The following is a 27,920-nucleotide window of genomic DNA, read 5'->3' on the forward strand; positions in this document are numbered from 1 at the left end:
TCCGCCAACAACGCCGCCTCCGCCTCCGAGACAATCTGATCGCCTCCTTCACCTTTAACACCTTTCGCTCCTCCGCCAACAACGCCACCTCCGCCTCCGAGACAACCCGATCGCCTCCTTCACCTTTAACACCTTTCGCTCCTCCGCCAACAACGCCGCCTCCGCCTCCAACAAGACAACCCGATCGCCTCCTTCACCTTCAACACCTTTCGCTCCTGCGGCATCAACACCGCCTCCGCCTCCGAGACAACCCGATCGCCTCCTTCACCTTTAACACCTTTCGCTCCTCCGCCAACAACGCTGCCTCCGCCTCCAACAAAACAACCCGATAGCCTCCTTCACCTTTAACACCTTTCGCTCCTCCGCCAACAACGCTGCCTCCGCCTCCAACAAGACAACCCGATCGCCTCCTTCACCTTCAACACCTTTCGCTCCTGCGGCATCAACACCGCCTCCGCCTCCGAGACAACCCGATCGCCTCCTTCACCTTTAACACCTTTCGCTCCTCCTCCAACAACGCCGCCTCCGCCTCCGAGACAATCCGATCGCCTCCTTCACCTTTAACACCTTTCGCTCCTCCGCCAACAACGCCACCTCCGCCTCCAACAAGACAACCCGATCGTCTCCTTCACCTTTAACACCTTTCGCTCCTCCGCCAACAACACCGCCTCCGCCTCCAACAAGACAACCCGATCGCCTCCTTCACCTTTAACACCTTTCGCTCCTCCGCCAACAACTCCGCCTCCGCCTCCGAGACAACCCGATCGCCTCCTTCACCTTTAACACCTTTCGCTCCTCCGCCAACAACGCCGCCTCCGCCTCCGAGACAACCCGATCGCCTCCTTCACCTTTAACACCATTCGCTCCTCCGCCATCAACGCCACCTCCGCCTCCGAGACAACCCGATCGCCTCCTTCACCTTTAACACCTTTCGCTCCTCCGCCAACAACGCCACCTCCGCCTCCAACAAGACAACCCGATCACCTCCTTCACCTTTAACACCATTCGCTCCTCCGCCATCAACGCCACCTCCGCCTCCGAGACAACCCGATCGCCTCCTTCACCTTTAACACCTTTCGCTCCTCCGCCAACAACACCGCCTCCACCTCCGAGACAACCCGATCGCCTCCTTCACCTTTAACACCTTTCGCTCCTCCGCCATCAACGCCACCTCCGCCTCCGAGACAACCCGATCGTCTCCTTCACCTTTAACACCTTTCGCTCCTCCGCCAACATCGCCACCTCGTCTCCAACAAGACAACCCGATCGCCTCCTTCACCTTTAACACCTTTCGCTCCTCCGCCAACAACGCCGCCTCCGCCTCCAACAAGACAACCCGATCGCCTCCTTCACCTTTAACACCTTTCGCTCCTCCGCCAACAACGCCGCCTCCGCCTCCAACAAGACAACCCGATCGCCTCCTTCACCTTTAACACCTTTCGCTCCTCCGCCAACAACGCCGCCTCCACCTCCAACAAGACAACCCGATCGCCTCCTTCACCTTTAACACCTTTCGCTCCTCCGCCAACAACACCGCCTCCGCCTCCGAGACAACCCGATCGCCTCCTTCACCTTTAACACCTTTCGCTCCTCCGCCAACAACGCCGCCTCCGCCTCCAACAAGACAACCCGATCGCCTCCTTCACCTTTAACACCTTTCGCTCCTCCGCCAACAACTCCGCCTCCGCCTCCAACAAGACAACCCGATCGCCTCCTTCACCTTGAACACCTTTCGCTCCTGTGCCAACAACTCCGCCTCCGCCTCCAACAAGACAACCCGATCACCTCCTTCACCTTTCACACCTTTCGCTCCTCCGCCAACAACGCCGCCTCCGCCTCCAACAAGACAACCCGATCGCGTCCTTCACCTTTAACACCTTTCGCTCCTCCGCCAACAACGACGCCTCCGCCTCCGAGACAATCTGATCGCCTCCTTCACCTTTAACACCTTTCGCTCCTCCGCCAACAACGCCACCTCCGCCTCCAACAAGACAACCCGATCGCCTCCTTCACCTTTAACACCTTTCGCTCCTCCGCCAACAACACCACCTCCGCCTCCGAGACAACCCGATCGTCTCCTTCACCTTTAACACCTTTCGCTCCTCCGCCAACAACGCCGCCTCCGCCTCCGAGACAACCCGATCGCCTCCTTCACCTTTAACACCTTTCGCTCCTCCGCCAACAACGCCGCCTCCACCTCCAACAAGACAACCCGATCGCCTCCTTCACCTTTAACACCTTTCGCTCCTCCGCCAACAACGCTGCCTCCGCCTCCAACAAGACAATCCGATCGCCTCCTTCACCTTTAACACCATTCGCTCCTCCGCCAACAACACCGCCTCCGCCTCCGAGACAACCCGATCGCCTCCTTCACCTTTAACACCTTTCGCTCCTCCGCCAACAACACCGCCTCCGCCTCCAACAAGACAACCTGATCGCCTCCTTCACCTTGAACACCTTTCGCTCCTCCGGCAACAACGCCGCCTCCGCCTCCGAGACAATCCGATCGCCTCCTTCACCTTTAACACCTTTCGCTCCTCCGCCAACAACACCGCCTCCGAGACAACCCGATCGCCTCCTTCACCTTTAACACCTTTCGCTCCTCCGCCAACAACGCCGCCTCCGCCTCCGAGACAACCCGATCGTCTCCTTCACCTTTAACACCTTTCGCTCCTCCGCCAACAAGACCGCCTCCGAGACAACCCGATCGCCTCCTTCACCTTTAACACCTTTCGCTCCTCCGCCTACAACGCCACCTCCGCCTCCGAGACAACCCGATCGCCTCCTTCACCTTTAACACCTTTCGCTCCTCCGCCAACAACGCTGCCTCCGCCTCCAACAAGACAACCCGATCGCCTCCTTCACCTTTAACACCTTTCGCTCCTCCGCCAACAACGCCGCCTCCGCCTCCAACAAAACAACCCGATCGCCTCCTTCACCTTTAACACCTTTCGCTCCTCCGCCAACAACACCGCCTCCGCCTCCAACAAGACAACCCGATCGCCTCCTTCACCTTTAACACCTTTCGCTCCTCCGCCAACAACACCGCCTCCGCCTCCAACAAGACAACCCGATCGCCTCCTTCACCTTTAACACCTTTCGCTCCTCCGCCAACAACGCCGCCTCCGCCTCCAACAAGACAACCCGATCGCCTCCTTCACCTTTAACACCTTTCGCTCCTCCGCCAACAACGCCGCCTCCGCCTCCGAGACAACCCGATCGCCTCCTTCACCTTTAACACCTTTCGCTCCTCCGCCAACAACGCCGCCTCCGCCTCCAACAAGACAACCCGATCGCCTCCTTCACCTTTAACACCATTCGCTCCTCCGCCATCAACGCCGCCTCCGCCTCCGAGACAACCCGATCGCCTCCTTCACCTTTAACACCTTTCGCTCCTCCGCCATCAACGCCACCTCCGCCTCCGAGACAACCCGATCACCTCCTTCACCTTTAACACCATTCGCTCCTCCGCCATCAACGCCACCTCCGCCTCCGAGACAACCCGATCGTCTCCTTCACCTTTAACACCTTTCGCTCCTCCGCCAACATCGCCACCTCGTCTCCAACAAGACAACCCGATCGCCTCCTTCACCTTTAACACCTTTCGCTCCTCCGCCAACAACACCGCCTCCGCCTCCAACAAGACAACCCGATCGCCTCCTTCACCTTTAACACCTTTCGCTCCTCCGCCAACAACACCGCCTCCGCCTCCAACAAGACAACCCGATCGCCTCCTTCACCTTTAACACCTTTCGCTCCTCCGCCACCAACGCCGCCTCCGCCTCCGAGACAACCCGATCGCCTCCTTCACCTTTAACACCTTTCGCTCCTCCGCCAACAACGCCACCTCCACCTCCAACAAGACAACCCGATCGCCTCCTTCACCTTTAACACCTTTCGCTCCTCCGCCAACAACGCCGCCTCCGCCTCCGAGACAACCCGATCGCCTCCTTCACCTTTAACACCTTTCGCTCCTCCGCCAACAACGCCACCTCGTCTCCAACAAGACAACCCGATCGCCTCCTTCACCTTTAACACCTTTCGCTCCTCCGCCAACAACGCCACCTCGTCTCCAACAAGACAACCCGATCGCCTCCTTCACCTTTAACACCTTTCGCTCCTCCGCCAACAACACGGCCTCCGCCTCCAACAAGACAACCCGATCGCCTCCTTCACCTTTAACACCTTTCGCTCCTCCGCCAACAACTCCGCCTCCGCCTCCAACAAGACAACCCGATCGCCTCCTTCACCTTGAACTCCTTTCGCTCCTCCGCCAACAACACCGCCTCCAACAAGACAACCCGATCGCCTCCTTCACCTTTAACACCTTTCGCTCCTCCGCCAACAACACCGCCTCCGCCTCCAACAAGACAACCTGATCGCCTCCTTCACCTTGAACACCTTTCGCTCCTCCGCCAACAACGCCGCCTCCGCCTCCGAGACAATCCGATCGCCTCCTTCACCTTTAACACCTTTCGCTCCTCCGCCAACAACGCCGCCTCCGCCTCCGAGACAACCCGATCGCCTCCTTCACCTTTAACACCTTTCGCTCCTCCGCCAACAACTCCGCCTCCGCCTCCGAGACAATCTGATCGCCTCCTTCACCTTTAACACCTTTCGCTCCTCCGCCAACAACGACGCCTCCTCCTCCGAGACAACCTGATCGCCTCCTTCACCTTTAACACCTTTCGCTCCTCCGCCAACAACGACGCCTCCGCCTCCGAGACAATCTGATCGCCTCCTTCACCTTTAACACCTTTCGCTCCTCCGCCAACAACGACGCCTCCGCCTCCGAGACAATCTGATCGCCTCCTTCACCTTTAACACCTTTCGCTCCTCCACCAACAACTCCGCCTCCGAGACAACCCGATCGCCTCCTTCACCTTTAACACCTTTCGCTCCTCCGCCAACAACGACGCCTCCGCCTCCGAGACAACCTGATCGCCTCCTTCACCTTTAACACCTTTCGCTCCTCCGCCAACAACGCCACCTCCGCCTCCAACAAGACAACCCGATCACCTCCTTCACCTTTAACACCTTTCGCTCCTCCGCCAACAACGCCACCTCCGCCTCCGAGACAACCCGATCGCCTCCTTCACCTTTAACACTTTTCGCTCCTGCGCCAACAACGCCGCCTCCGCCTCCAACAAGACAACCCGATCGCCTCCTTCACCTTTAACACCTTTCGCTCCTCCGCCAACAACGCCGCCTCCGCCTCCGAGACAACCCGATCGCCTCCTTCACCTTTAACACCTTTCGCTCCTCCGCCAACAACGACGCCTCCACCTCCGAGACAACCCGATCGCCTCCTTCACCTTTAACACCTTTCGCTCCTCCGCCAACAACTCCGCCTCCGAGACAACCCGATCGTCTCCTTCACCTTTAACACCTTTCGCTCCTCCGCCATCAACGCCGCCTCCACCTCCAACAAGACAACCCGATCGCCTCCTTCACCTTTAACACCTTTCGCTCCTCCGCCAACAACGCCGCCTCTGCCTCCAACAAGAGTCGATTCCTCTGCAGTGAAGCAGGGGAGTGGGACTGAGTCGATTACTCTGCAGTGAAGCAGGGGAGTGGGACTGAGGCGATTACTCTGCAGTGAAGCAGGGGAGTGGGACTGAGCCGATTACTCGGCAATGAAGCAGGGGAGTGGGACTGAGTCGATTACTCTGCAGTGAAGCAGGGGAGTGGGACTGAGCTGATTACTCTGCAGTGAAGCAGGGGAGTGGGATTGAGGCAATTACTCTGCAGTGAAGCTGGGGCGTGGGACTGAGCCGATTCCTCTGCAGTGAAGCAGGGGAGTGGGACTGAGTCGATTACTCTGCAGTGAAGAAGGGGAATGGGACTGAGTCGATTACTCTGCAGTGAAGCAGGGGAGTGGGACTGAGCCGATTACTCTGCAGTGAAGCAGGGGAGTGGGACTGAGCCGATTACTCTGCAGTGAAGCAGGGGAGTGGGACTGAGTCGATTACTCTGCAGTGATGCAGGGGAGTGGGGCTGAGTCGATTACTCTGCAGTGAAGCAGTGGAGTGGGACTGAGTCGATTACTCTGCAGTGAAGCAGGGGAGTGGGACTGAGTTGATTACTTTGCAGTGAAGCAGGGGAGTGTGACTCAGCCGATTACTCTGCAGTGAAGCAGGGGAGTGGGGCTGAGCCGATTACTCTGCAGTGAAGCACGGGAGTGGGACTGAGCCGATTACTCTGCAGTGAAGCAGGGGAGTGGGACTGAGTTGATTACTCTGCAGTGAAGCAGGGGAGTGGGACTGAGCCAATTACTCTGCAGTGAAGCAGGGGAGTGGGACTGAGTTGATTACTCTGCAGGGGAGTGGGACTGAGTCGATTACTCTGCAGGGGAGTGGGACTGAGTAGATTACGCTGGAAGGGAGTGGGACTCAGCCGATTACTCTGCAGGGGAGTGGGACTGAGTCGATTACTCTGCAGTGAAGCAGGGGAGTGGGACTGAGTCGATTACTCTGCAAGGCAGTGGGACTGAGCCGATTACTCTGCAGGGGAGTGGGACTCAGCCGATTACTCTGCAGGGGAGTGGGACTGAGTCAATTACTCTGCAGTGAAGCAGGGCAGTGGGGCTGAGTCTATTACTCTGCAGTGAAGCAGGGGAGTGGGACTGAGCCGATTACTCTGCAGTGAAGCAGGGGAGTGGGACTGAGTCGATTACTCTGCAGTGAAGCAGGGGAGTGGGACTGAGCCGATTACTCTGCAGTGAAGCAGGGGAGTGGGACTGAGTCGATTACTCTGCAGTGAAGCAGGGTAGTGGGACTGAGTAGATTACTCTGCAGTGAAGCAGGGGAGTGGGACTGAGTCGATTACTCTGCAGTGAAGCATGGGAGTGGGAATGAGTTGATTAGTCTGCAGTGAAGCAGGGGAGTTGGACTGAGCCGATTACTCTGCAGTGAAGCTGGGGAGTAGGGCTGAGTATATTACTCTACAGTGATGCAGGGGAGTGGGGCTGAGTCGATTACTCTGCAGTGAAGCAGGGGAGTGGGACTGAGTCGATTACTCTGCAGTGATGTAGGGGAGTAGGGCTAAGTCGATTACTCTGCAGTGAAGCAGGGGAGTGGGGCTGAGTCGATTACTCTGCAGTGAAGCAGGGGAGTGGGATTGAGGCAATTACTCTGCAGTGAAGCAGGGGAGTGGGACTGAGTCGATTACTCTGCAGTGAAGCAGGGGACTGCGACTGAGTCGATTACTCTGCAGTGAAGCAGGGGAGTGGGACTGAGTCGATTACTCTGCAGTGAAGCAGGGGAGTGGGACTGAGCCGATTACTCTGCAGTGAAGCAGGGGAGTGGGACTCAGTCGATTACTCTGCAGTGAAGCAGGGGAGTGGGACTGAGTCGATTACTCTGCAGTGAAGCAGGCGAGTGGGACTGAGCCGATTACTCTGCAGTGAAGCAGAGGAGTGGGACTGAGGCGATTACTCTGCAGCGAAGCAGGGGAGTGGGACTGAGCTGATTACTCTGCTGTGAAGCAGGGGAGTGGGACTGAGCCGATTACTCTGCAGTGAAGCAGGGGAGTGGGACTAAGCCGATTACTCTGCAGTGAAGCAGGGGAGTGGGACTGAGGCGATTACTCTGCAGTGAAGCAGGGGAGTAGGGCTGAGCCGATTACTCTGCAGTGAAGCAGGGGAGTGGGACTGAGTCGATTAGTCTGCAGTGAAGCAGGGGAGTGGGACTGAGCCGATTACTCTGCAGAGAAGCAGGGGAGTGGGACTGAGTCGATTACTCTGCAGTGAAGCAGGGGAGTGGGACTGAGTTGATTACTCTGCAGGGGAGTGGGATTGTGTTGATTACTCTGCAGGGGAGTGGAACTGAGCCGATTACTCAGCAGTGAAGCAGGGGAGTGGGACTGAGTCGATTAGTCTGCAGTGAAGCAGGGGAGTGGGACTGAGTCGATTACTCTGCCGTGAGGCAGGGGAGTGGGATTGAGGCGATTACTCTGCAGTGAAGCAGGGGAGTGGGACTGAGTCGATTACTCTGCAGTGAAGCAGGGGAGTAGGGCTCAGCCGATTACTCTGCAGTGAAGCAGGGGAGTGGGACTGAGCCGATTACTCTGCAGTGAAGCAGGGGAGTGGGACTGAGCCGATTACTCTGCAGTCAAGCAGGGGAGTGGGACTGAGTCGATTACTCTGCAGTGATGCAGGGGAGTGGGACTGAGCCGATTACTATGCAGTGAAGCAGGGGAGTAGGGCTGAGCCGATTACTCTGCAGTGAAGCAGGGGAGTGGGACTGAGCCGATTACTCTGCAGTGAAGCAGGGGAGTGGGACTGAGCCGATTACTCTGCAGTGAAGCAGGGGAGTGGGACTGAGTCGATTACTCTGCAGTGATGCAGGGGAGTGGGGCTGAGTCGATTACTCTGCAGTGAAGCAGGGGAGTGGGGCTGAGTCGATTACTCTGCAGTGAAGGAGGGGAGTGGGATTGAGGCAATTACTCTGCAGTGAAGCAGGGGAGTGGGACTGAGTCGATTACTCTGCAGTGAAGCAGGGGAGTGCGACTGAGGCGATTACTCTGCAGTGAAGCAGGGGAGTGGGACTGAGTCGATTACTCTGCAGTGAAGCATGGGAGTGGGACTGAGCCGATTACTCTGCAGTGAAGCAGGGGAGTGGGACTGAGTCGATTACTCTGCAGTGAAGCAGGGGAGTGGGACTGAGTTGATTACTCTGCAGTGAAGCAGGGGAGTGGGACTGAGCCGATTACTCTGCAGTGAAGCAGAGGAGTGGGACTGAGGCGATTACTCTGCAGTGAAGCAGGGGAGTGGGACTGAGCCGATTACTCTGCAGTGAAGCAGGGGAGTGGGACTGAGGCGATTACTCTGCAGTGAAGCAGGGGAGTAGGGCTGAGCCGATTACTCTGCAGTGAAGCAGGGGAGTGGGACTGTGTCGATTAGTCTGCAGTGAAGCAGGGGAGTGGGACTGAGCCGATTACGCTGCAGAGAAGCAGGGGAGTGGGACTGAGTCGATTACTCTGCAGTGAAGCAGGGGAGTGGGACTGACTTGATTACTCTGCAGGGGAGTGGGATTGTGTTGATTACTCTGCAGGGGAGTGGAACTGAGCCGATTACTCAGCAGTGAAGCAGGGGAGTGGGACTGAGTCGATTAGTCTGCAGTGGGCAGCACGGTAGCACAAGTGATTAGCACTGTGGCTTCACAGCGCCAGGGTCCCAGGTTCGATTCCCCGCTGGGTCACTGTCTGTGCGGAGTTTGCAAGTTCTCCCCGTGTCCGCGTGGGTTTCCTCCGGGTGCTCCGGTTTCCTCCCACAGTCCAAAGACGTGCAGGTTAGGTGGATTGGCCATGCTAAATTACCCGTAGTGTCCATAAGGGTTGGGAGGGGTTATTGGGTTGCGGGGATAAGGTGGAAGTGAGGGATTAATGTGGGTCGGTGCAGACTCGATGGGCCGAATGGCCTCCTTCTGCACTGTATGTTCTATGAGTCTATGAAGCAGGGGAGTGGGACTGAGCCGATTACTCTGCAGTGAAGCAGGGGAGTGGGATTGAGGCGATTACTCTGCAGTGAAGCAGGGGAGTGGGACTGAGTCGATTACTCTGCAGTGAAGCAGGGGAGTAGGGCTCAGCCGATTACTCTGCAGTGAAGCAGGGGAGTGGGACTGAGCCGATTACTCTGCAGTGAAGCAGGGGAGTGGGACTGAGCCGATTACTCTGCAGTGAAGCAGGGGAGTGGGACTAAGTCGATTACTCTGCAGTGAAGCAGGGGAGTGGGACTGAGCCGATTACTCTGCAGGGGAGTAGGGCTGAGCCGATTACTCCGCAGTGAAGCAGGGGAGTGGGACTGAGCCGATTACTCTGCAGTGAAGCAGGGGAGTGGGACTGAGCCGATTACTCTGCAGTGAAGCAGGGGAGTGGGACTGAGTCGATTACTCTGCAGTGATGCAGGGGAGTGGGGCTGAGTCGATTACTCTGCAGTGAAGCAGGGGAGTGGGACTGAGTCGATTACTCTGCAGGGGAGTGGGACTGAGTCGATTACTCTGCAGTGAAGCAGGGGAGTGGGACTGAGTAGATTACTCTTCAGGCGAGTGGGACTGAGTCGATTACTCTGCAGGGGAGTGGGATTGAGTTGCTTACTCTGCAAGGGAGTGGGACTCAGCCGATTACTCTGCAGGGGAGTATGGCTGAGTCGATTAGTCTGCACTGAAGCAGGGGAGTGGGACTGAGTCGATTACTCTGCAGTGATGCAGGGGAGTGGGGCTGAGTCGATTACTCTGCAGTGAAGCAGGGGAGTTGGACTGAGTCGATTACTCTGCAGTGAAGCAGGGGAGTGGGACTGAGTCGATTACTCTGGAGTGAAGCAGGGTAGTGGGACTGAGTCGATTACTCTGCAGTGAAGCAGGGGAGTGGGGCTGAGTCGATTACTCTGCATTGAAACAGGGGAGTGGGACTTAGCCGATTACTCTGCAGTGAAGCAGGGGACTGGGACTGTGCCGATTACTCTGCAGTGAAGCAGGGGAGTGGGACTGAGTCGATTACTCTGCAGTGAAGCAGGGTAGTGGGACTGAGTCGATTACTCTGCAGTGAAGCAGGGGAGTGGGGCTGAGTCGATTACTCTGCATTGAAACAGGGGAGTGGGACTGAGCCGATTACTCTGCAGTGAAGCAGGGGAGTGGGACTGAGTTGATTACTCTGCAGTGAAGCAGGGGAGTGGGACTGAGCCGATTACTCTGCAGTGAAGCAGGGGAGTGGGACTGAGGCGATTACTCTGTAGTGAAGCAGGGGAGTGGGACTGAGCCGATTACTCTGCAGTGAAGCGGCGGAGTGGGACTGAGTCGATTACTCTGCAGTGAAGCAGGGGAGTGGGACTGAGCCGATTACTCTGCAGTGAAGTCGGGGAGTGGGACTGAGCCGATTACTCTGCAGTGAAGTAGGGGAGTGGGACTGAGCCGATTACTCTGCAGTGAAGCAGGGGAGTGGGGCTGAGTCGATTACTCTGCAGTGAAGCAGGGGAGTGGGACTGAGTCGATTACTCTGCAGTGATGCAGGGGAGTGGGGCTGAGTCGATTACTCTGCAGTGAAGCAGGGGAGTGGGACTGAGTCGATTACTCTGCAGTGAAGCAGGGGAGTGGGACTGAGTCGATTACTCTGCAGTGAAGCAGGGGAGTGGGACTGAGTCGATTACTCTGCAGTGAAGCAGGGGAGTGGGACTGAGTCGATTACTCTGCAGGGCAGTGTGACTGAGCCGATTACTCTGCATGGGAGTGCGACTCGGCCGATTACTCTGCAGGGGAGTGGGACTGAGTCGATTACTCTGCAGTGAAGCAGCGGAGTGGGGCTGAATCTATTACTCTGCAGTGAAGCAGGGGAGTGGGACTGAGCCGATTACTCTGCAGTGAAGCAGGGGAGTGGGACTGAGCCGATTACTCTGCAGTGTAGCAGGGCAGTGGGACTGAATCGATTACTCTCCAGTGAGGCAGGGGAGTAGGGCTGAGCCGATTACTCTGCAGTGAAGCAGGGGAGTTGGACTGAGTTGATTACTCTGCAGTGAAGCAGGGGAGTGGGACTGAGTCGATTACTCTGCAGTGAAGCAGGGGAGTGGGACTGAGCCGATTACTCTGCAGTGAAGCAGGGCAGTGGGACTGAATCGATTACTCTGCAGTGAGGCAGGGGAGTAGGGCTGAGTTGATTACTCTGCAGGCGAGTGGGACTGAGTCGATTACTCTGCAAGGGAGTGGGACTCAGTCGATTACTCTGCACGGGAGTGGGACTGAGTCGATTACTCTGCAGTGAAGCAGGGGAGTGGGACTGAGTCGATTACTCTGCAGGGGAGTGGGACTCGGCCGATTACTCTGCAGGGGAGTGGGACCGATTCGATTACTCTGCAGTGAAGCAGGGGAGTGGGGCTGAGTCGATTACTCTGCAGTGAAGCAGGGGAGTGGGACTGAGCCGATTACTCTGCAGTGAAGCAGGGGAGTGGGGCTGAGCCGATTACTCTGCAGTGAAGCAGGGGAGTGGGACTGAGTCGATTACTCTGCAGGGGAGTGGGACTCTGCCGATTACTCTGCAGGGGAGTGGGACTGATTCGATTACTCTGCAGTGAAGGAGGGGAGTGGGGCTGAGTCGATTACTCTGCAGTGAAGCAGGGGAGTGGGACTGAGCCGATTACTCTGCAGTGAAGCAGGGGAGTGGGACTGAGTCGATTACTCTGCAGTGAAGCAGGGGAGTGGGGCTGAGCCGATTACTCTGCAGTGAAGCATGGGAGTGGGACTGAGGCGATTACTCTGCAGTGAAGCAGGAGAGTGGGACAGAGCCGATCACTCTGCAGTGAAGCAGGGGAGTGGGACTGAGTCGATTACGCTGCAGTGAAGCAGGGGAGTGGGACTGAGTCGATTACTCTGCAGTGAAGCAGGGGAGTGGGGCTGAGTCGATTACTCTGCATTGAAACAGGGGAGTGGGACTGAGCCGATTACTCTGCAGTGAAGCAGGGGAGTGGGGCTGAGTCGATTACTCTGCAGTGAAGCAGTCGACTGGGACGGAGCCGATTACATCTGCAGTGAAGCAGGGGAGTGGGACTGAGTCGATTACTCTGCAGTGAAGCAGGGTAGTGGGACTGAGTCGATTACTCTGCATTGAAACAGGGGAGTGGGACTGAGCCGATTACTCTGCAGTGAAGCAGGGGAGTGGGGCTGAGTCGATTACTCTGCATTGAAACAGGGGAGTGGGACTGAGCCGATTACTCTGCAGTGAAGCAGGGGACTGGGACTGAGCCGATTACTCTGCAGTGAAGCAGGGGAGTGGGACTGAGTCGATTACTCTGCAGGGGAGTGGGATTGAGTTGCTTACTCTGCAAGGGAGTGGGACTCAGCCGATTACTCTGCAGGGGAGTATGGCTGAGTCGATTACTCTGCAGTGAAGCAGGGGAGTGGGACTGAGTCGATTACTCTGCAGTGATGCAGGGGAGTGGGGCTGAGTCGATTACTCTGCAGTGAAGTAGGGGAGTTGGACTGAGTCGATTACTCTGCAGTGAAGCAGGGGAGTGGGACTGAGTCGATTACTCTGCAGTGAAGCAGGGTAGTGGGACTGAGTCGATTACTCTGCAGTGAAGCAGGGGAGTGGGGCTGAGTCGATTACTCTGCATTGAAACAGGGGAGTGGGACTGAGCCGATTACTCTGCAGTGAAGCAGGGGACTGGGACTGAGCCGATTACTCTGCAGTGAAGCAGGGGAGTGGGACTGAGCCGATTACTCTGCAGTGAAGCAGGGTAGTGGGACTGAGTCGATTACTCTGCAGTGAAGCAGGGGAGTGGGGCTGAGTCGATTACTCTGCATTGAAACAGGGGAGTGGGACTGAGCCGATTACTCTGCAGTGAAGCAGGGGAGTGGGACTGAGTCGATTACTCTGCAGTGAAGCAGGGGAGTGGGAGTGAGCCGATTACTCTGCAGTGAAGCAGGGGAGTGGGACTGAGGCGATTACTCTGCAGTGAAGCAGGGGAGTGGGGCTGAGTCGATTACTCTGCAGTGAAGCAGGGGAGTGGGACTGAGTCGATTACTCTGCAGTGATGCAGGGGAGTGGGGCTGAGTCGATTACTCTGCAGTGAAGCAGGGGAGTGGGGCTGAGTCGATTACTCTGCAGTGAAGCAGGGGAGTGGGACTGAGTTGATTACTCTGCAGGGGAGTATGGCTGAGTCGATTACTCTGCAGTGAAGCAGGGGAGTGGGACTCGGCCGATTACTCTGCAGGGGAGTGGGACTGAGCCGATTACTCTGCAGTGAAGCAGGGGAGTGGGACTGAGTCGATTACTCTGCAGTGAAGCAGGGCAGTGGGACTGAGCCGATTACTCTGCAGTGAAGCAGGGGAGTAGGATTGAGTCGATTACTCTGCAGTGAAGCAGGGGAGTGGGACTGAGCCGATTACTCTGCAGTGAAGCAGGGGAGTGGGGCTGAGTCGATTACTCTGCAGGCGATTGGGACTGAGTCGATTACTCTGCAGGGGAGTGGTATTGAGTTGCTTACTCTGCAAGGGAGTGGGACTCAGCCGATTACTCTGCAGGGGAGTGGGACTGAGTCGATTACTCTGCAGTGAAGCAGGGGAGTGGGACTGAGCCGATTACTCTGCAGTGAAGCAGAGGAGTGGGACTGAGCCGATTACTCTGCAGTGAAGCATTGGAGTGGGACTGAGTCGATAACTCTGCAGTGAAGCAGGGGAGTGGGACTGAGTTGATTACTCTGCAGTGAAGCAGGGGAGTGGGACTGAGTTGATTACTCTACAGTGAAGCAGGGGAGTGGGACTGAGCCGATTACTCTGCAGTGAAGCAGGGGAGTGGGACTGAGTTGATTACTCTGCAGGCGAGTGGGACTGAGTCGATTACTCTGCAGGGGAGTGGGACTGAGTCGATTACTCTGCAGTGAAGCAAGGGAGTGGGACTGAGTCGATTACTCTGCAGGGCAGTGGGACTGAGCCGATTACTCTGCAGGGGAGTGGGACTCGGCCGATTACTCTGCAGGGGAGTGGGACTGAGTCGATTACTCTGCAGTGAAGCAGGGGAGTGGGACTGAGTTGATTACTCTTCAGGCGAGTGGGACTGAGTCGATTACTCTGCAGGGGAGTGGGATTGAGTTGCTTACTCTGCAAGGGAGTGGGACTCAGCCGATTACTCTGCAGGGGAGTGGGACTGAGTCGATTACTCTGCAGTGAAGCAGGGGAGTGGGACTGAGCCGATTACTCTGCAGTGAAGCAGAGGAGTGGGACTGAGCCGATTACTCTGCAGTGAAGCAGGGGAGTGGGACTGAGCCGATTACTCTGCAGTGAAGCAGAGGAGTGGGACTGAGGCGATTACTCTGCAGTGAAGCAGGGGAGTAGGACTGAGCCGATTACTCTGCAGTGAAGCAGAGGAGTGGGACTGAGCCGATTACTCTGCAGTGAAGCAGGGGAGTGGGACTGAGTCGATTACTCTGCAGTGAAGCAGGGGAGTGGGACTGAGCCGATTACTCTGCAGTGAAGCAGAGGAGTGGGACTGAGGCGATTACTCTGCAGTGAAGCAGGGGAGTGGGACTGAGCCGATTACTCTGCAGTGAAGCAGCGGAGTGGGACTGAGTCGATTACTCTGCAGTGAAGCAGGGGAGTGGTACTGAGCTGATTACTCTGCAGTGAAGTCGGGGAGTGGGACTGAGCCGATTACTCTGCAGTGAAGTTGGGGAGTGGGACTGAGCCGATTGCTCTGCAGTGAAGCAGGGGAGTGGGGCTGAGTCGATTACTCTGCAGTGAAGCAGGGGAGTGGGACTGAGTCGATTACTCTGCAGTGATGCAGGGGAGTGGGGCTGAGTCGATTACTCTGCAGTGAAGCAGGGGAGTGGGACTGAGTCGATTACTCTGCAGTGAAGCAGGGGAGTGGGACTGAGTCGATTACTCTGCAGTGAAGCAGGCGAGTGGGACTGAGTTGATTACTCTGCAGGGGAGTATGGCTGAGTCGATTACTCTGCAGTGAAGCAGGGGAGTGGGACTCGGCCGATTACTCTGCAGGGGAGTGGGACTGAGCCGATTACTCTGCAGTGAAGCAGGGGAGTGGGACTGAGTCGATTACTCTGCAGTGAAGCAGGGCAGTGGGACTGAGCCGATTACTCTGCAGTGAAGCAGGGGAGTAGGATTGAGTCGATTACTCTGCAGTGAAGCAGGGGAGTGGGACTGAGCCGATTACTCTGCAGTGAAGCAGGGGAGTGGGGCTGAGTCGATTACTCTGCAGTGAAGCAGGAGAGTGGGACTGAGCCGATTACTCTGCAGTGAAGCAGAGGAGTGGGACTGAGGCGATTACTCTGCAGTGAAGCAGGGGAGTGGGACTGAGCCGATTACTCTGCAGTGAAGCAGCGGAGTGGGACTGAGTCGATTACTCTGCAGTGAAGCAGGGGAGTGGTACTGAGCCGATTACTCTGCAGTGAAGTCGGGGAGTGGGACTGAGCCGATTACTCTGCAGTGAAGTAGGGGAGTGGGACTGAGCCGATTACTCTGCAGTGAAGCAGGGGAGTAGGGCTGAGTCGATTACTCTGCAGTGAAGCAGGGGAGTGGGACTGAGTCGATTACTCTGCAGTGAAGCAGGGGAGTGGGACTGAGTCGATTACTCTGCAGTGAAGCAGGGGAGTGGGACTGAGTCGATTACTCTGCAGTGAAGCAGGCGAGTGGGACTGAGTTGATTACTCTGCAGGGGAGTATGGCTGAGTCGATTACTCTGCAGTGAAGCAGGGGAGTGGGACTCGGCCGATTACTCTGCAGGGGAGTGGGACTGAGCCGATTACTCTGCAGTGAAGCAGGGGAGTGGGACTGAGTCGATTACTCTGCAGTGAAGCAGGGCAGTGGGACTGAGCCGATTACTCTGCAGTGAAGCAGGGGAGTAGGATTGAGTCGATTACTCTGCAGTGAAGCAGGGGAGTGGGACTGAGCCGATTACTCTGCAGTGAAGCAGGGGAGTGGGGCTGAGTCAATTACTCTGCAGGCGATTGGGACTGAGTCGATTACTCTGCAGGGGAGTGGTATTGAGTTGCTTACTCTGCAAGGGAGTGGGACTCAGCCGATTACTCTGCAGGGGAGTGGGACTGAGTCGATTACTCTGCAGTGAAGCAGGGGAGTGGGACTGAGCCGATTACTCTGCAGTGAAGCAGAGGATTGGGACTGAGCCGATTACTCTGCAGTGAAGCATTGGAGTGGGACTGAGTCGATTACTCTGCAGTGAAGCAGGGGAGTGGGAATGAGTTGATTACTCTGCAGTGAAGCAGGGGAGTGGGACTGAGTTGATTACTCTACAGTGAAGCAGGGGAGTGGGACTGAGCCGATTACTCTGCAGTGAAGCAGGGGAGTGGGACTGAGTTGATTACTCTGCAGGCGAGTGGGACTGAGTCGATTACTCTGCAGGGGAGTGGGACTGAGTCGATTACTCTGCAGTGAAGCAGGGGAGTGGGACTGAGTCGATTACTCTGCAGGGCAGTGGGACTGAGCCGATTACTCTGCAGGGGAGTGGGACTCGGCCGATTACTCTGCAGGGGAGTGGGACTGAGTCGATTACTCTGCAGTGAAGCAGGGGAGTGGGGCTGAGTATATTACTCTGCAGTGAAGCAGGGGAGTGGGACTGAGCCGATTACTCTGCAGTGAAGCAGGGGAGTGGGACTGAGCCGATCACTCTGCAGTGAAGCAGGGGAGTGGGACTGAGTTGATTACTCTTCAGGCGAGTGGGACTGAGTCGATTACTCTGCAGGTGAGTGGGATTGAGTTGCTTACTCTGCAAGGGAGTGGGACTCAGCCGATTACTCTGCAGGGGAGTGGGACTGAGTCGATTACTCTGCAGTGAAGCAGGGGAGTGGGACTGAGCCGATTACTCTGCAGTGAAGCAGGGGAGTGGGACTGAGGCGATTACTCTGCAGTGAAGCAGGGGAGTGGGACTGAGCCGATTACTCTGCAGTGAAGCAGCGGAGTGGGACTGAGTTGATTACTCTGCAGGGGAGTAAGGCTGAGTCGATTACTCTGCAGTGAAGCAGGGGAGTGGGACTGAGTCGATTACTCTGCAGTGAAGCAGGGCAGTGGGACTGAGCCGATTACTCTGCAGTGAAGCAGGGGAGTGGGATTGAGTCGATTACTCTGCAGTGAAGCAGGGGAGTGGGACTGAGCCGATTACTCTGCAGTGAAGCAGGGGAGTGGGGCTGAGTCGATTACTCTGCAGGCGATTGGGACTGAGTCGATTACTCTGCAGGGGAGTGGTATTGAGTTGCTTCCTCTGCAAGGGAGTGGGACTCAGCCGATTACTCTGCAGGGGAGTGGGACTCAGCCGATTACTCTGCAGGGGAGTGGGACTGAGTCGATTACTCTGCAGTGAAGCAGGAGAGTGGGACTGAGTCGATTACTCTGCAGTGAAGCAGGGGAGTGGGACTGAGTCGATTACTCTGCAGTGAAGCAGGGGAGTGGGACTGAGCCGATTACTCTGCAGTGAAGCAGGGGAGTGGGACTGAGGCGATTACTCTGCAGTGAAGCAGGGGAGTGGGACTGAGCCGATTACTCTGCAGTGAAGCAGCGGAGTGGGACTGAGTTGATTACTCTGCAGGGGAGTAAGGCTGAGTCGATTACTCTGCAGTGAAGCAGGGGAGTGGGACTCGGCCGATTACTCTGCAGGGGAGTGGGACTGATCCGATTACTCTGCAGTGAAGCTGGGGAGTGGGACTGAGTCGATTACTCTGCAGTGAAGCAGGGCAGTGGGACTGAGCCGATTACTCTGCAGTGAAGCAGGGGAGTGGGATTGAGTCGATTACTCTGCAGTGAAGCAGGGGAGTGGGACTGAGCCGATTACTCTGCAGTGAAGCTGGGGAGTGGGACTGATCCGATTACTCTGCAGTGAAGCTGGGGAGTGGGACTGAGTCGATTACTCTGCAGTGAAGCAGGGCAGTGGGACTGAGCCGATTACTCTGCAGTGAAGCAGGGGAGTGGGGCTGAGTCGATTACTCTGCAGTGAAGCAGGGGAGTGGGACTGAGTCGATTAATCTGCAGTGAAGCAGGGGAGTGGGACTGAGGCGATTACTCTGCAGTGAAGCAGGGGAGTGGGACTGAGTTGATTACTCTTCAGGCGAGTGGGACTGAGTCGATTACTCTGCAGGGGAGTGGGATTGAGTTGCTTACTCTGCAAGGGAGTGGGACTCAGCTGATTACTCTGCAGGGGAGTATGGCTGAGTCGATTACTCTGCAGTGAAGCAGGGGAGTGCGACTGAGTCGATTACTCTGCAGTGAAGCAGTGGAGTTGGACTGAGTCGATTACTCTGCAGTGAAGCAGGGTAGTGGGACTGAGTCGATTACTCTGCAGTGAAGCAGGGGAGTGGGGCTGAGTCGATTACTCTGCATTGAAACAGGGGAGTGGGACTGAGTCGATTACTCTGCAGGGGAGTGGGACTGAGCCGATTACTCTGCAGTGAAGCAGGGGAGTGGGACTGAGTCGATTACTCTGCAGTGAAGCAGGGCAGTGGGACTGAGCCGATTACTCTGCAGTGAAGCAGGGGAGTAGGATTGAGTCGATTACTCTGCAGTGAAGCAGGGGAGTGGGACTGAGCCGATTACTCTGCAGTGAAGCAGGGGAGTGGGGCTGAGTCAATTACTCTGCAGGCGATTGGGACTGAGTCGATTACTCTGCAGGGGAGTGGTATTGAGTTGCTTACTCTGCAAGGGAGTGGGACTCAGCCGATTACTCTGCAGGGGAGTGGGACTGAGTCGATTACTCTGCAGTGAAGCAGGGGAGTGGGACTGAGCCGATTACTCTGCAGTGAAGCAGAGGATTGGGACTGAGCCGATTACTCTGCAGTGAAGCATTGGAGTGGGACTGAGTCGATTACTCTGCAGTGAAGCAGGGGAGTGGGAATGAGTTGATTACTCTGCAGTGAAGCAGGGGAGTGGGACTGAGTTGATTACTCTACAGTGAAGCAGGGGAGTGGGACTGAGCCGATTACTCTGCAGTGAAGCAGGGGAGTGGGACTGAGTTGATTACTCTGCAGGCGAGTGGGACTGAGTCGATTACTCTGCAGGGGAGTGGGACTGAGTCGATTACTCTGCAGTGAAGCAGGGGAGTGGGACTGAGTCGATTACTCTGCAGGGCAGTGGGACTGAGCCGATTACTCTGCAGGGGAGTGGGACTCGGCCGATTACTCTGCAGGGGAGTGGGACTGAGTCGATTACTCTGCAGTGAAGCAGGGGAGTGGGGCTGAGTATATTACTCTGCAGTGAAGCAGGGGAGTGGGACTGAGCCGATTACTCTGCAGTGAAGCAGGGGAGTGGGACTGAGCCGATCACTCTGCAGTGAAGCAGGGGAGTGGGACTGAGTTGATTACTCTTCAGGCGAGTGGGACTGAGTCGATTACTCTGCAGGTGAGTGGGATTGAGTTGCTTACTCTGCAAGGGAGTGGGACTCAGCCGATTACTCTGCAGGGGAGTGGGACTGAGTCGATTACTCTGCAGTGAAGCAGGGGAGTGGGACTGAGCCGATTACTCTGCAGTGAAGCAGGGGAGTGGGACTGAGGCGATTACTCTGCAGTGAAGCAGGGGAGTGGGACTGAGCCGATTACTCTGCAGTGAAGCAGCGGAGTGGGACTGAGTTGATTACTCTGCAGGGGAGTAAGGCTGAGTCGATTACTCTGCAGTGAAGCAGGGGAGTGGGACTGAGTCGATTACTCTGCAGTGAAGCAGGGCAGTGGGACTGAGCCGATTACTCTGCAGTGAAGCAGGGGAGTGGGATTGAGTCGATTACTCTGCAGTGAAGCAGGGGAGTGGGACTGAGCCGATTACTCTGCAGTGAAGCAGGGGAGTGGGGCTGAGTCGATTACTCTGCAGGCGATTGGGACTGAGTCGATTACTCTGCAGGGGAGTGGTATTGAGTTGCTTCCTCTGCAAGGGAGTGGGACTCAGCCGATTACTCTGCAGGGGAGTGGGACTCAGCCGATTACTCTGCAGGGGAGTGGGACTGAGTCGATTACTCTGCAGTGAAGCAGGAGAGTGGGACTGAGTCGATTACTCTGCAGTGAAGCAGGGGAGTGGGACTGAGTCGATTACTCTGCAGTGAAGCAGGGGAGTGGGACTGAGCCGATTACTCTGCAGTGAAGCAGGGGAGTGGGACTGAGGCGATTACTCTGCAGTGAAGCAGGGGAGTGGGACTGAGCCGATTACTCTGCAGTGAAGCAGCGGAGTGGGACTGAGTTGATTACTCTGCAGGGGAGTAAGGCTGAGTCGATTACTCTGCAGTGAAGCAGGGGAGTGGGACTCGGCCGATTACTCTGCAGGGGAGTGGGACTGATCCGATTACTCTGCAGTGAAGCTGGGGAGTGGGACTGAGTCGATTACTCTGCAGTGAAGCAGGGCAGTGGGACTGAGCCGATTACTCTGCAGTGAAGCAGGGGAGTGGGATTGAGTCGATTACTCTGCAGTGAAGCAGGGGAGTGGGACTGAGCCGATTACTCTGCAGTGAAGCTGGGGAGTGGGACTGATCCGATTACTCTGCAGTGAAGCTGGGGAGTGGGACTGAGTCGATTACTCTGCAGTGAAGCAGGGCAGTGGGACTGAGCCGATTACTCTGCAGTGAAGCAGGGGAGTGGGGCTGAGTCGATTACTCTGCAGTGAAGCAGGGGAGTGGGACTGAGTCGATTAATCTGCAGTGAAGCAGGGGAGTGGGACTGAGGCGATTACTCTGCAGTGAAGCAGGGGAGTGGGACTGAGTTGATTACTCTTCAGGCGAGTGGGACTGAGTCGATTACTCTGCAGGGGAGTGGGATTGAGTTGCTTACTCTGCAAGGGAGTGGGACTCAGCTGATTACTCTGCAGGGGAGTATGGCTGAGTCGATTACTCTGCAGTGAAGCAGGGGAGTGCGACTGAGTCGATTACTCTGCAGTGAAGCAGTGGAGTTGGACTGAGTCGATTACTCTGCAGTGAAGCAGGGTAGTGGGACTGAGTCGATTACTCTGCAGTGAAGCAGGGGAGTGGGGCTGAGTCGATTACTCTGCATTGAAACAGGGGAGTGGGACTGAGTCGATTACTCTGCAGGGGAGTGGGACTGAGCCGATTACTCTGCAGTGAAGCAGGGGAGTGGGACTGAGTCGATTACTCTGCAGTGAAGCAGGGCAGTGGGACTGAGCCGATTACTCTGCAGTGAAGCAGGGGAGTAGGATTGAGTCGATTACTCTGCAGTGAAGCAGGGGAGTGGGACTGAGCCGATTACTCTGCAGTGAAGCAGGGGAGTGGGGCTGAGTCAATTACTCTGCAGGCGATTGGGACTGAGTCGATTACTCTGCAGGGGAGTGGTATTGAGTTGCTTACTCTGCAAGGGAGTGGGACTCAGCCGATTACTCTGCAGGGGAGTGGGACTGAGTCGATTACTCTGCAGTGAAGCAGGGGAGTGGGACTGAGCCGATTACTCTGCAGTGAAGCAGAGGATTGGGACTGAGCCGATTACTCTGCAGTGAAGCATTGGAGTGGGACTGAGTCGATTACTCTGCAGTGAAGCAGGGGAGTGGGAATGAGTTGATTACTCTGCAGTGAAGCAGGGGAGTGGGACTGAGTTGATTACTCTACAGTGAAGCAGGGGAGTGGGACTGAGCCGATTACTCTGCAGTGAAGCAGGGGAGTGGGACTGAGTTGATTACTCTGCAGGCGAGTGGGACTGAGTCGATTACTCTGCAGGGGAGTGGGACTGAGTCGATTACTCTGCAGTGAAGCAGGGGAGTGGGACTGAGTCGATTACTCTGCAGGGCAGTGGGACTGAGCCGATTACTCTGCAGGGGAGTGGGACTCGGCCGATTACTCTGCAGGGGAGTGGGACTGAGTCGATTACTCTGCAGTGAAGCAGGGGAGTGGGGCTGAGTATATTACTCTGCAGTGAAGCAGGGGAGTGGGACTGAGCCGATTACTCTGCAGTGAAGCAGGGGAGTGGGACTGAGCCGATCACTCTGCAGTGAAGCAGGGGAGTGGGACTGAGTTGATTACTCTTCAGGCGAGTGGGACTGAGTCGATTACTCTGCAGGTGAGTGGGATTGAGTTGCTTACTCTGCAAGGGAGTGGGACTCAGCCGATTACTCTGCAGGGGAGTGGGACTGAGTCGATTACTCTGCAGTGAAGCAGGGGAGTGGGACTGAGCCGATTACTCTGCAGTGAAGCAGGGGAGTGGGACTGAGGCGATTACTCTGCAGTGAAGCAGGGGAGTGGGACTGAGCCGATTACTCTGCAGTGAAGCAGCGGAGTGGGACTGAGTTGATTACTCTGCAGGGGAGTAAGGCTGAGTCGATTACTCTGCAGTGAAGCAGGGGAGTGGGACTGAGTCGATTACTCTGCAGTGAAGCAGGGCAGTGGGACTGAGCCGATTACTCTGCAGTGAAGCAGGGGAGTGGGATTGAGTCGATTACTCTGCAGTGAAGCAGGGGAGTGGGACTGAGCCGATTACTCTGCAGTGAAGCAGGGGAGTGGGGCTGAGTCGATTACTCTGCAGGCGATTGGGACTGAGTCGATTACTCTGCAGGGGAGTGGTATTGAGTTGCTTCCTCTGCAAGGGAGTGGGACTCAGCCGATTACTCTGCAGGGGAGTGGGACTCAGCCGATTACTCTGCAGGGGAGTGGGACTGAGTCGATTACTCTGCAGTGAAGCAGGAGAGTGGGACTGAGTCGATTACTCTGCAGTGAAGCAGGGGAGTGGGACTGAGTCGATTACTCTGCAGTGAAGCAGGGGAGTGGGACTGAGCCGATTACTCTGCAGTGAAGCAGGGGAGTGGGACTGAGGCGATTACTCTGCAGTGAAGCAGGGGAGTGGGACTGAGCCGATTACTCTGCAGTGAAGCAGCGGAGTGGGACTGAGTTGATTACTCTGCAGGGGAGTAAGGCTGAGTCGATTACTCTGCAGTGAAGCAGGGGAGTGGGACTCGGCCGATTACTCTGCAGGGGAGTGGGACTGATCCGATTACTCTGCAGTGAAGCTGGGGAGTGGGACTGAGTCGATTACTCTGCAGTGAAGCAGGGCAGTGGGACTGAGCCGATTACTCTGCAGTGAAGCAGGGGAGTGGGATTGAGTCGATTACTCTGCAGTGAAGCAGGGGAGTGGGACTGAGCCGATTACTCTGCAGTGAAGCTGGGGAGTGGGACTGATCCGATTACTCTGCAGTGAAGCTGGGGAGTGGGACTGAGTCGATTACTCTGCAGTGAAGCAGGGCAGTGGGACTGAGCCGATTACTCTGCAGTGAAGCAGGGGAGTGGGGCTGAGTCGATTACTCTGCAGTGAAGCAGGGGAGTGGGACTGAGTCGATTAATCTGCAGTGAAGCAGGGGAGTGGGACTGAGGCGATTACTCTGCAGTGAAGCAGGGGAGTGGGACTGAGTTGATTACTCTTCAGGCGAGTGGGACTGAGTCGATTACTCTGCAGGGGAGTGGGATTGAGTTGCTTACTCTGCAAGGGAGTGGGACTCAGCTGATTACTCTGCAGGGGAGTATGGCTGAGTCGATTACTCTGCAGTGAAGCAGGGGAGTGCGACTGAGTCGATTACTCTGCAGTGAAGCAGTGGAGTTGGACTGAGTCGATTACTCTGCAGTGAAGCAGGGTAGTGGGACTGAGTCGATTACTCTGCAGTGAAGCAGGGGAGTGGGGCTGAGTCGATTACTCTGCATTGAAACAGGGGAGTGGGACTGAGTCGATTACTCTGCAGGGGAGTGGGACTGAGCCGATTATTCTGCAGTGAAGCAGGGGAGTGGGACTGAGCCGATTACTCTGCAGTGAAGCGGGGGAGTAGGACTGAGCCGATTACTCTGCAGTGAAGCAGGGGAGTGGGACTGAGTTGATTACTCTGCAGTGAAGCAGGGGAGTGGGACTGAGTTGATTACTCTGCAGTGAAGCAGGGGAGCGGGACTGAGTTGATTTCTCTGCAGGGGAGTGGGACTGAGCCGATTACTCTGCAGTTAATTGACATGATGTAAATAGGCCTTCTCCTGTAATATTGTAACCTCTTTTCCGTAGATCTTACCTGAGTACAATTGGAAGGCTGGGAATCATGGGCAGAATTTTCCTTGACCACATTGGCGGCACCCGTCTGTTCTCCTGTGCGAACTGTGACACCATCCTGACCAACCGATCTGAGCTGATTTCCACACGTTTCACAGGAGCTACAGGGAGGGCCTTCCTCTTTAACAAGGTGAGTTGTGACAGGAGCGAGCTGGCGACAAAATCTCCAATCACTGCCACCCCAGCTCTGCAATCCTCCGGAATCAAACGTATCGACCCAACATTTCCTGTCGGGCCGAGAGTCTCTGCCCAGTGAGGTGTGGGTGAGATTAATGTCTGTCTCTTTCCCAGGTGGTGAATCTACAGTACAGCGAGGTACAAGATCGGGTGATGCTGACCGGCCGTCACATGGTACGAGACGTTAGTTGCAAGAACTGCAACAGTAAACTGGGCTGGATTTACGAGTTTGCGACCGAGGACAGTCAGCGGTACAAGGAGGGCCGCGTGATCCTGGAGCGAGCTTTGGTGCGTGAGAGTGAGGGTTTCGAAGAGCACGTTCCCTCTGATACCTCCTGAGGAGAAACTCCTTCATGGATACTTTCCATTCTCTTTCCGAAAGAAAAAGAATACTTTTAATTTTAAAAAGTCATTTCTCTCTCATGTACAGTGTCACTTTAGCATTAAGTCTAGCTTTGTGTTGTAAATTGAGAGACCCGAGAGTGTGTCTCTCATTCTAGACGGTGCTTTTAACTCCCACTATCTACTTACCTTAGGGGAAAAGGCGTTTTGCAATGCTCAGCTTTTATTTAATTTTTTAAGTATATTTCCTTGCTGTTTGTAAAATGCCGAGTGCCAGCTCGTCTTTGCTTGCCGGCTGTATGTGACTCGAAGGGAAGGGTTTAACAGCATGAGTTGGGCTGTCAGTGCAGAGAGCGGGTGTTCCTGGGTTCCGGGAGACTCTGGGCTGAGTTGGGGATTGTCCGGATGTTATCCGGTGTCACGCAGGGTTCCAGGTCCGACCACCCAGGCCGGGGCCTGGCTGCCGATTCCACAGCAGTCCCGGCTCGGTGTCTGCTGAAGTTATTGTTTCCACTCAGGAGCCTGACTCCATCTGTGTAACTTATAAATAATTTAATAAAAGGAAAATGTTATTCCAGACTCTGAATGTTCCTGACTGAAACCTACATATCTCTCTCTCAACACAGAGTGTCGATGCTCGTTATCCGTAAGACAGAAGATTTAATCTGTCTCAACAGCTTCACTATTAAAACAGTCCCCTCTCCTACCCATTTAAAATACTGGAAAGTTACAAACCCAAACTTAAAGTGGAGGGTAGAAGTGCAGGTTAATGATGAGGACTTTAAACTCGTTAAAGCGCCGAGGGCCCAGGAGAAATTCATGAAGTTTCCAGAGCAAGTAATAGGACAGAGAGCATAGAAAGCGGCAAGAATCCAACTTAATGCGCGCAGTATACGGAACAAGGTAAATGAGCTTGTTGCACATTGAAATTGGCCGGTACGATGTTGTGGGAGTCACAGAGACGTGGCTGCAAGGGGATCAGGGCTGGGATCTAAATATCCAAGGATATGTGTCCTATCGAAAGGACAGGCAGATTGGCAAAGGGGGCGGGGTTGCATTGTCAGTAAGGAATGAAGTTAAATCGCTAGCAAGGAGCGATATAGTCGAAAGGGGTCGAATCTGGGTAGAGTTCAGAAATTGGAAAGGAAAAAAGACCCTGATGGAAATAATTCACCCTGCAGTTTGAGAGGGAGAAGCTGCAATCAGATGTAACGGGATTACAATTAAATAAGGGTAACTACAAAGACATGAGGGAGGAGCTGGCCAGAGTTGATTGGAAAAGGAGCCTAGCAGGGAAGACAGTGGAACAACAATGGCAGGAGTTTTTGGGGTTTATTCAGGAGAAACATGCTCAGGGGAGGACAAGGCATCCATGGCTGACGAGGGAAGTCGAGGACAGCATAAAAGCTAAAGAAAAAGCAGACAAAGTGGCGAGTATTATGGGGAAGCCTTTAAAAGCAAGCAGAGGGCAACTATAATAATCTTTATTGTCACAAGTAGGCTTACATTAACACTGCAATTAAGTTACTGTGAAAAGCCCCTAGTCGCCACATTCCGGCGCCTGTTCGGGTCACAAGAGGGAGAATTCAGAATGTCCAAATCACCTAACAGCACGTCTTTCGGGACTTGTGGGAGGAAACCGGAGCACCCGGACGAAACCCACACAGACACAGGGAGAACGTGCAGACTCTGCACAGACAGCGACCCAAGCTGGGAATCAAACCCGGGTCCCTGCTGCTATAAAGCAACAGTGCGAACCACTGTGCTACCGTGCCGCCATGGTCACTAAAAAAGCAATAAGGGGGGAGAAGATGAAATATGAGTGCAAGTTAGCTAGTATTATGAAAGAAGATGGGAAGAGTTTTTTTCAATACATAAAAGGTAAGAGAGAGGCAATAATAGACATTGGGCCACTGGAAAACGTGGCTGGAGAAGTAATAATAGGAAACAAAGAAATGGCAGAGGAACTGAATAGTTACTTTGCATCAGTCTTCACGGTGGAAGACACCAGTGGGATGTCAGAGCTCCAGAACCAGGGGGGAGAGGTGAGTGCAGTGACCATTACTAAGGAGAAGGTTGTGGGGAAACTGGAAGATCTGAAGGTGGATAAGTCAGCTGGCCCGGATGGTCTACACCCCAGGGTTCTAAACGAGATAGCTGAGGAGATTGTGGAGCAGGAAGGGTCCCAGAGGACTGGAAAGTAGCTAATGTAACACCGTGTTTCAGAAGGGAGGGAGGCAGAAGACAGGAAATTATAGGCCGGTTAGCCTGACTTCGGCCATTGGTAAGATTTTAGAGTCTGTTATTAATGATGAGATCGCGGAGTACTTGGACGTGCACGGTAAAATAGGACTGAGTCAGCACGGCTTCGTCAAAGGAAGGTCGTGTCTGACAAATCTGTTAGAGTTCTTTGAGGAAGTAACAAGGAAGTTAGACAAAGGAGAACCAGTGGACGTGATTTATTTAGATTTCCAGAATCATAGAATTTACCGTGCGGAAGCAGGCCATTCGGCCCATCGAGTCTACACCAGCCCTTGGAAAGAGCACCCTACTTAAGCCCATATCTTCACCCTGTCCGTGTAACCCAGCAACCCCACATGTTTGGACACTACAGGGAAATTTGACATCACCAATCCACCTAACCCACACAGCTTTGGACTGGGAGGAAACCGGAGCACCCGCAGGAAACCCACGGAGACACTGGGAGAAGGCCTTCGAAAAGGTGAAGTACAGGAGGCTGCAAAATAAGGTAAGGCCCATGGTGTTAGGGGCAAGGTACTGGCATGGACAGAGGATTGGCTGACTGGCAGAAGGCAGAGAGTGGGGATAAAGGGGTCTTTTTCAGGATGGCAGCTGGTGACTAGTGGTGTGCCTCAGGGGTCTGTGCTGGGACCACAAC

The 27,920-nt window shown here is 55.3% G+C and overlaps 1 protein-coding gene across 1 annotated transcript in view; it reads left to right on the plus strand.

The window, feature by feature from the left end:
- The window catches only part of LOC140411242 (protein yippee-like 5), an 85,740-nt gene extending 60,147 nt beyond the window's left edge, over positions 1–25,593 (plus strand). Inside the window, exons 2-3 of the mRNA XM_072500353.1 lie at positions 24,458–24,632; positions 24,794–25,593. Coding sequence (XP_072356454.1) covers positions 24,492–24,632; positions 24,794–25,018 — 366 coding nt within the window. The 5' untranslated portion in view covers positions 24,458–24,491 and the 3' untranslated portion in view covers positions 25,019–25,593. The remainder of the gene's footprint in view (positions 1–24,457; positions 24,633–24,793) is intronic.
- Positions 25,594–27,920: the final 2,327 nt, after the last annotated feature.

The sequence above is a fragment of the Scyliorhinus torazame genome, chromosome 4 (assembly GCF_047496885.1).
Source record: "Scyliorhinus torazame isolate Kashiwa2021f chromosome 4, sScyTor2.1, whole genome shotgun sequence".
Classification (NCBI taxonomy): Eukaryota; Metazoa; Chordata; class Chondrichthyes; order Carcharhiniformes; family Scyliorhinidae; genus Scyliorhinus; species Scyliorhinus torazame.